General features: G+C 48.5%; 1 protein-coding gene across 1 annotated transcript in view; it reads left to right on the top strand.

Moving 5' to 3' along the window:
- The window catches only part of EYA2 (EYA transcriptional coactivator and phosphatase 2), a 216009-nt gene extending 209355 nt beyond the window's left edge, over positions 1 to 6654 (top strand). Inside the window, exons 15-16 of the mRNA XM_011928851.1 lie at positions 1068 to 1168; positions 5863 to 6654. Coding sequence (XP_011784241.1) covers positions 1068 to 1168; positions 5863 to 5943 — 182 coding nt within the window. The 3' untranslated portion in view covers positions 5944 to 6654. The remainder of the gene's footprint in view (positions 1 to 1067; positions 1169 to 5862) is intronic.
- The last annotated feature ends 2157 nt before the right edge of the window (positions 6655 to 8811 follow it).

Genomic DNA, 8811 nt, shown 5'->3' with positions numbered 1-8811 from the left:
AGGCAGAGCTTGCAGTGAGCCAAGACCGTGCCACTGCATTCCAGCCTGAGTAACACAGCGAGACTCTGTCTCAAAAAAAAAAAAAAAATGGTTAAGATGGCCAGGCGTGGTGGCTCACGCCTGTAATCCCAGCACTTTGGGAGGCCGAGGCAGGAGGACTGCCTGAGGTCAGGCAGTTCAAGACCAGCCTGACCGACATGGTGAAGCCTCATCTCTACTAAAAATAAAAAAAATTAGCAGGGCTTGGTGGCGGGTACCTGTAATTCCAGGTACTTGGAAGGTTGAGGCAGGAGAGTCGCTTGAACCCAAGAGGCAGAGGTTGCAGTGAGCCGAGACTGGGCCATTGCACTCCAGCCTGGGCAACAAGAGGGAGACTCCATCTCAAAAATAAAATTAAAGTTAAAAAAAGGTTAACCTGGCTGGGTGCGGTGGCTCACGCCTGTAATCCCAGCACTTTGAGAGGCCGAGGCGGGCAGATCACTTGAGGCCAGGAGTTCAAGACCAGCCTGGCCAACATGGTGAAACCCCATCTCTACTAAAAAATACAGAAATTAGCTAGGTGTGATGATACGTGCCTGTAATCTCAGCTACTCAGGAGGCTGAGGCAGGAGAATCGCTTGAACCCAGAAGGTGGAAGTTGCAGTGAGCTGAGATGGCGCCACTGCACTCCAGCCTGGGTGACAGAGCAAGACAGTGTCTCAAACAAAACAAAACAATAAACAGTTTCCAGCGCAGTGATATCAAGTGCATTCAGATGGTTGTGCATCCATGGCCACTTCTACATCAGACAGCTGCAGAGACTCCGGAGCCTGCTCTAAGCCCTGCACTGCCTCCTCCTGCTGTGTTGCCCTGGGCAAGCTACTGACCCTCACTGTGTTTCCAGCTGTCATCGTCCTTCACAGGGGGATGACAACAGTGCTGACCTCAGAAGTTTGCTCAAGAACGAAATGATGAATACCGGGCCTTTGGGAGCACAGCTGCAGGCACCGAGCTCTTAATGAGCGGGTGTTGGCTGCAATCCGGGGTCCTCACAGAGCGGTTTTTCTTCCCTTCCTGTGTGTGTGCAGGGAAGGAGAGCTGCTTCGAGAGGATAATGCAGAGATTCGGTAGAAAAGCTGTCTACGTGGTGATCGGTGATGGTGTGGAAGAGGAGCAAGGAGCAAAAAAGGTACTTCTTCCGCCTCTCCAACTGCGTTTTCCTGCTCTTTTGAGCGCCCCTCGTGGCCTTACAAGGGCTCCTTCCAAGATTTCCGCCACTCCCCGTGGCTGGCTAGGTCCTCCTTCCCAGGCTCCTTGCTTGCCGGTCCATTCCATTTGCAAATCACAGAAGCATCCTGAGTAATTTCCTTCTACAAATCCCCCTCTCTGCCTCTGGCTGCCGCCCCTGGTAGCCCTGGATTGTTTCTGGGACAACTGTTCGGGAGCCTAGAGACGTTCCGACGGGGCAGGCTGGTGGGGGGCCAGTGCACATGTGTGTGTTTTATTTAATACTTACTGATCATATGTTCCAGGAACCCTTCCCAGTTAATAAAGACAGCATTAAGCTAATGAAAAAGAAAATCCTGCATTTGTGATCTTGGGCCCATGAGGAGAGGGGGGGGGTTCTGGTGGCCACATCTCTGTTCTTGGAAAAGAAACAGCTGCCAAAGTCCTGGGTCTGGACCTGTCAACAGTGCCCCAGAGAGGCTGCCACCCCCCACCCAGAGGCCTGGGAAGTGGATTGTTAATGTCAGAGAGCTTAATTAGGGGGACCTGGTTTCCCCCATCTCTGCCTGGCAGCAAATCCCAAGGAAATGCAAAAATGTTTAGGGTCTCAGCAGATGAAACCCAGAAGAAGAGGGAAGCCCTAGGGTCCTGGGAGAGGGCCTTGGGAGAGAGGAGCTTACAAGGCTTTGCAGGCACTGTTCCCTCCACCTGGAAAGCTCCTCCCCTTTCCTGGAAGATATAGTCTCTATTATCAGCCGCCATGAGGTCCGCTAAGAAATGAGCTCCTTCTGAGAGAGAAGGGGAGAAGGGATCTTGAGGGCAGCTGCCAGGGTCAGTCACAGTGGTGTGTGGCCAGGCTGTGGCTGGCATCTGGAGGTGCTGGCCTAACCCCACGCCCTTCACCACCATAACTGTATTGCTAACATCACCATTGTGTTCAGTCCTCCAAAAACTCCTACAAAGTGGGTATCATTGCATCCCTTTTTTTTTTTTTTAGAGAGATACGGTCTCACTCTGGCACCTAGGCTGGAGTGCAGTGGCACAATCTTGGCTTACTGCAGCTGCAGCCTCTACCTCCTGGACTCAAGCCATCTTCCCACCTCCGCCTCTAAGTAGCTGGGATTACAGACAGGCACCACCATACCTGGCTAATTTTTTGTTTGTTTGTTTGTTTGTTTGTTTTGTTTTGTTTTGTTTTTGTAGAGATGGGGTTTTGCCATGTTGCCTGGGCTGGCCTCAAACTCCTGGACTCAAACAGTCTGTCCACCTTGGCCTCCCAGAAAGCTGGGATTATAGGCGTGTGCCCGGCCACACCCCATTTTATAGATGACAGAGTTTGACACTCAGAGAGGTTAATTAATTTGCCTAAGGTCACACATCTGGCACATGCAAACCTGCCTGTGTCATGCTCCAAACGCCTGGCAGGGAGGAGATGGACTTACAGTTTCAAACACAGTTGGTTTTCACTCCTGAGCCAGTCAGACAAGAGTAGAGTCTGCCAAAGAAGACTAGGTACACACCCGCCACGGCAGAGCTCTCGTGAAAGTCTCAGTGTCTGAGGCAGAAGCCGCAGAACGTTAGTGAGAAACAGTGTCCACCAGCCACTCTCTCAGCCTGACAAAAGGAAGTCATTAGCCCAGGCCACCGGATACCTGAGCAGTGTGAAATATGGCCGCAGGACCAGAGGCTTCGCCTGTTTCTGCTGACAGTGTTGTTAATATCTCCATTTTAGTGGGTCACTTGTCTCCGCCTCTCCGCGAGTGATGAATCCACTGGCATGTGGAGTCTTTAAGCCTGGGGTGAAGGCAGCTGGAACATTCTCTTTCTTCCACCTTTGCTCGTTCTCTCCCAGAAAAATGAATCACACTCTTTTTTTTTTTTTTTTTTTTGAGACAGAGTCTCACTGTGTCGCCCAGGCTGGAGTACAGTAGTGTGATCTCGGCTCACTGCAACCTCTGCCTCCCAGGTTCAGGCAATTCGCATGCCTCAGCCTCCTAAGTAACTGGGATTACAGGCATGAGCCACCACATCTGGCTAATTTTTTGTAATTTTAGTAGAGATGGGGTTTTGCCATGTTGGCCAGGCTGGTCTCGAACTCCTGACCTCAGGTGTTCCGCTTACCTCAGCCTCACAAAGTACTGGGATTACAGGTGTCAGCCACCACACGCAGCCAAAATTACACTCTTTAAGTAGGGCAGGATTGGCCAAGTGACAACCAGAATCTATCTTTGTAAAGAAAGGAAGGCTTGGCCGGGATGAGGGCAGGGTGGGAATGCCAGGGCAGTGAGAAGCTGTTGAAGAGATGAGAGCTGCTCCCATACGAGATGGTTTTCTGCTTCCTGTGAGCTGGGAATTATTTAGAAACTACAGAACAAAGAGAAAAGGATACATTCGGAGGACTTTGCTTGAGAAACTTACCTTTTTTTTCCCCCTCCCTCTCTTCCTCTTTTCATTCCTTCTACGAATATTTCTTGAGCACCTACTATGTGCCAAGAGCCATGCAGTGCAGCAATAAGCATTGCATTCCAAGCTCAACCTTCCTGGGGCCTTTGCACTTACTGTGTCTTCTACCTGCCCCCACCTTCCCCCACATCTTTGCCAGGGCCTGCTTAAATGACACTGCCTGGAGAGGCCTTTCCTGACCCAGCTCTCAAAAGTAGACAGACAGCACTGCTTTCTACCCTATCTCTCATTCTGTTTCCTTCCTAGCACTTACCAAGAGATGAACTTATCTTGTTTCTTATCTGTGGGTTTATCTGAGTCTCCAGTGAATGCCCCATAAGTGTTTGTGACCTGTGAGAAGACCCCACTGGGGTCTGCCCCTTGCACCTTTATAGATCTTCCTTTGCTCGCCCAGGGATGCTCAACCTCGAATGCCCTTCCCTTCAGTGACCTGCTAACTACGAAGCACTCATTCTTTTTTTATTTTTTATTTTTTTGAGATGAAGTTTCATTCTTGTTGCCCAGGATGGAGTGCAATGGCGTGATCTCAGCTCACTGCAACCTCCGCCTCCTGGGTTCAAGCGATTCTCCTGCCCCAGCCTCCCAAGTAGCTGGGATTACAGGTGTCCACCACCACACCCAGCTAATTTTTGGTATTTTTAGTAGAGACAGGTTTCACCATGTTGGCCAGGCTGGTCTCAGACTCCTGACTTCAGGTGATCCGCCCACCTTGGCCTCCCAAAGTCCTGGGATTACAGGTGTGAGCCATCGCGCCTGGCCTCCTCATTCATTCTTTGAGGTCTGGGTCTCATGCGCCTCTTCTCCCCTGAGATACCCCCATCCCATTCACTTCTACCAAAAAAGAGACTGCTTCCTCTGGCTGGCTCCCATGACATTTTATTTACACCTGCCTTAATGATTTCTTTACATTCTTCCTAAGGTTGTCTTATTTATTATCTTTTAAACTACTGAGAGACCCCACCATTCTTTCCTCCACACATGCACATATATATATATATACAACTTGTCCTGCATCCTTCCTTTTTCCTATTTATCTAGATATGTCCCCAGCTACCCAGGAGGCTGAGTCAGGAAGATCAGTTGAGCCCAAGAGCTCAAGGCTGCAGTAAGCCATGATCTGCATTGCAGCGTGGACAACAAACGGAGACTCCATCTCTAAAATTAAAAAAAAAAATTAATGAAACGAAATTCAGCTGGGCACGGTGGCTCATGCCTGTAATCCCAACACTTTGGGAGGCTGAGGTGGGTGGATCGCTTGAGCCCAGTAGTTTGAGACCAGCCTGGGCACCATGGTGAAACCCTATCTCTACAAAAAATACAAAAATCAGCCAGATGTGGCGGCATGCATCTGTAGCCCCAGCTACCCGGGAGGCTGAGGTAGGAGGATCACTTGAGCCTCGGAGGTTGAGGCCGCAGTGAGCAGAGATCATGTCACTGCACTCTAGCCTGGGCAACAGAGGGATACCCTGTCTCAAAAAAAAGAAAAAAAAAACAAAAAACAAAAAAAACTCCACATCCTGACAATAACTTGAAGCAAGTACCACCTGCTGCAAAGAAAAGGAGAAGATAAAAACAAAAGCTAGGAAGAAAACAGAATCGTGTCATCCTGATCTGGCTATAGCTACAGGGGCCTGCTCAAGACCCTCCAAGACCAGCTCTGTTTGTTCACACTGGAGATTGTCAAATGTTGGGGAGGGGTTCCAGCACCGAGCTGTGACCTTCTTCTTGAAGTAACAGGATTCAGAGCACTGCAGCCTCCAATTCCTGGCCTCAAGCAATCCTCCCGCCTCAGCCTCCCAAAGTGCCAGGATTACAAGCATGGGCCACAGTGCCCAGGCAAGAACACATTTTTAAAAAGGAATTGCTTTCCCACCGTACAATTTAACACCATGTCAGTGCACCGCCTAAGACCACCATAGTACCAATGGAGGCAAGAGGGTCAAACAGTGAACACGCTGGGCAGTGCTGGATGAGCCCGTCAGAGCAGGCTCTGAGTGAATAGAAATGGTCGGCCATTCCGGTAGGTACTGGCTGGATGTGGGTCTGCCAGCAACGTCAAGTGCCTCATAGTTTGGGAAGTCCCCACATGCTAGACTTAACTGGGTTGACTTCTCACATGCCGTCTAACCACGGGTGTGGGATCCGGGGGCGGGGGCAGAGGCGTAACCTTGTGGCTGGTGTTCTGTGTTTCAGCACAACATGCCTTTCTGGCGGATATCCTGCCACGCGGACCTGGAGGCACTGAGGCACGCCCTGGAGCTGGAGTATTTATAGCAGGATCAGCAGCATCTCCACTTACCATCTCGCCCTCAGACCCCCTCACCTTCCCCACCTTCCCACCGAGAACTCCAGAGACCCAGATGCTGGACACCAGGCAGGGGCCCCACAGCCAAGACGTCGTGTCCAGTGACCATCTCAGAAGCCGTCCATCAGTCCAAATGAGGGTTCCGAGAAGCAAAGTACCCAACTTTGGCTTCGGAGTATTTGACTTTGGGGCAAAGGGCTGGCTCGGAGTCTAGACTCTTCTACAAGATTCACAGAACAAAAGCAAGGAACTGACGACTTGGGGGAGGCCTGGTGATGAGGAGGGGACGGGTTTGTCTTGTCTTCTTTTTAATTTATGGACTAGTCTCATTACTCCGGAATTATGCTCTTGTACCTGTGTGGCTGGGTTTCTTAGTCATTGGTTTGGTTTTGTTTTTTGAACTGGCATGTGGGGTGGTTGACAGTTCTAATGCAAGCACTCTCTTCTCCAAGTTGTGCTTTGTGGGGACAATCATTCTTTGAACATTAGAGAGGGAGGCAGTTTGAGCTGTTGAAAAGACTATTGCTTAGTTTTGTTTTTAAAGACCCTACTTGACGTCATGTGGACAGTGCACGTGCCTTACGCTGCGTCTTGTTTTCTAGGAAGAGGGGGATGCTGGGAAGGAATGGGTGCTTTGTGATGGATAAAAGGCATTAAATAAACCACGTTTACATTTTGAAGTGGGGGTAGGATGTGGTTACTTTATTACCACTCGAGGCTTCCAAATGTGTTGGCCTTTTTAAGGACTTTATCAGTTGCAAAGAATAAAATCCACCTCACACTGGCTTAAGCCAAGAAAAGTGGAGTAGGGGGAGGGAGGATGGAGAAGAGGGAGAAAAAAAAGGGAGGGAGGGGAAGAAGGACAAAGGGACAAGTGTCTCCAGGAACTTTAGGAACTTTAGGTGGTATCTGTCTGGATCCAGGTGATCAAATGAATTTCTCTCATGTGGCCTTAATTCTCAGGCAGGCTCTTCCCTGTCTGGCAAAGATGGCTCTAAGAGTCCTTCAGCAAAACCACACAGACAGAGACCACCTTCTTCACAGTGGTGCAGCGAAAGCCTCAGGATTGTAACTCATTGGCCAAATCTGAGGCTTAGGCAGCTCATGGAGCTGGATTTAGGGTTGGATTCTGTCACGAACAGCAAGTTGAAGAAGCTGATCCTCCAAGGGAAAGAAAATCAGTGAGCTGTTATTAAAAGAATTGGGGGAATTGAGGGTCGGACTGGAAAATGCAACTGACTCCCATTCCAGTGGTAGGACTTCATTTCCCAGTGGATGGGATATGAGTGAAGGATCCAGTGTAAGGGGCAAGGAAGGACATCTGGAGAAGTTCTGAAGACATCTGGAGCACTGCCACTACCCATAGTAGAGCAGGCAGGACCTGGATCTATCTAATTGGATGCTAACCAGGAATATAGGCGCCTTCCTTATTAATGTTGGTAAAATCCTGGATTATCGGTCAGCTGATCCATGACTAGATCTAGTCATCTAGGATGACTAGATGGATAGTTGGATAAATCGTGGATGTTTGGATGAACAGATAGATTATTGGATAGATGACCGGATCAATAACCAAATAGTTGTGTGGTGAGATGGATGAATAGATGGTGGTTTGGATGAGTGAATGGGTGGGTGGTTTTGAGGAAATATGGATAGATGGTTAGGTGGGTGTGTTAGTGGATAATGAGTAGGTTGTTTGGATGGGTAGATGAATGGAATGATTGATAGTTGTTGGTGGTTGATAGTAATATTACGATGGGTATGTGGATGAGAGGACAGTTTGATAGGCAGGTGGATGGAAAGTTAAATGGAAATGAAGTGTGATGGTTAGATGGATAGAGAGTGGAATGGAGGTGAAGAATCTTTAATGTTGCCTAAAATACCTGAGTCAACCTCACTATTATCTGCCAGCTTAGGTTTCTTCTAGAATGAGTGGAGGAGCTTTACTGGATAAGCTGACTTCTAGCTGGAGTGGATAAAGAGACTGGAGTAGAACCACCCAGTCATCAACCATCCACTGGAAGTCAGTGATGCGAATACTCCTGAATCCCCCTGACTCCCCATTGTTTAGCACCCTTGCACACAGGAACCCACTTATAATCATGATCTACCCATCTCTCCCTTCCTGCTACCATCAAAATCTGCTGTCGGGGAAAGTTCTGTTTAGGGTCCAACAAAGGGTAAATTACTTATTAAGAAATTTTTTTTCTTTTAGTAGGATTTCATTTGAAACACAAATAGAATTTCAGCCGTGCACACAGGAGGTTTTGGGTGAAACAGATCTTCCCCTTGATCCTGAAATTAAACTACTTAGGTGATCAACTACTTTTTTGTTGTGATGAGTAAATGTCAAAGACTAGTGCTGACAAAAGCTAACGGTCCACAGTCTTTAAGGTAAGTGTTTTAACTTGAATTCCTTCTGGATGACTCTGAATTTCTGGGGAGTAAGGATAGTGTTTTTCTCATCTCTGTATGCTCATTGCCCATCACAGAGCCTGGCACAGATGTGGCACTTAATGAATGTTGGATGGCTGAATGGATGGGTGAATGAGTAGATAAATGGTGGATAGATGGATGGATGGACGGATGGAGGGATGGATACAGGGATGAATGGATAGGTGAATGAGTGGATGGATGGATGGATGGATGATAGGTGGACAGATGGGTGGTTAGGTGGATAGATGGATAGATGGATGACTGGGATTTCATGGTCCCAAGCTTCTTAACTTCACTGTTTCCCCAGCAGTATGTTGCTGCTCTCCAGAACATTCTTAGAAGTAGAGTAACTAGACTATTCAGGACTCACATACAAAAACTCTTGGCCTCTCAGAAGTCCA

The sequence above is a fragment of the Colobus angolensis genome, unplaced genomic scaffold, assembly GCF_000951035.1.
Source record: "Colobus angolensis palliatus isolate OR3802 unplaced genomic scaffold, Cang.pa_1.0 Scaffold8, whole genome shotgun sequence".
Classification (NCBI taxonomy): Eukaryota; Metazoa; Chordata; class Mammalia; order Primates; family Cercopithecidae; genus Colobus; species Colobus angolensis.
Note: the sequence above shows the minus strand (reverse complement) of the source record. Positions and strands in the feature narration are given on the sequence as shown.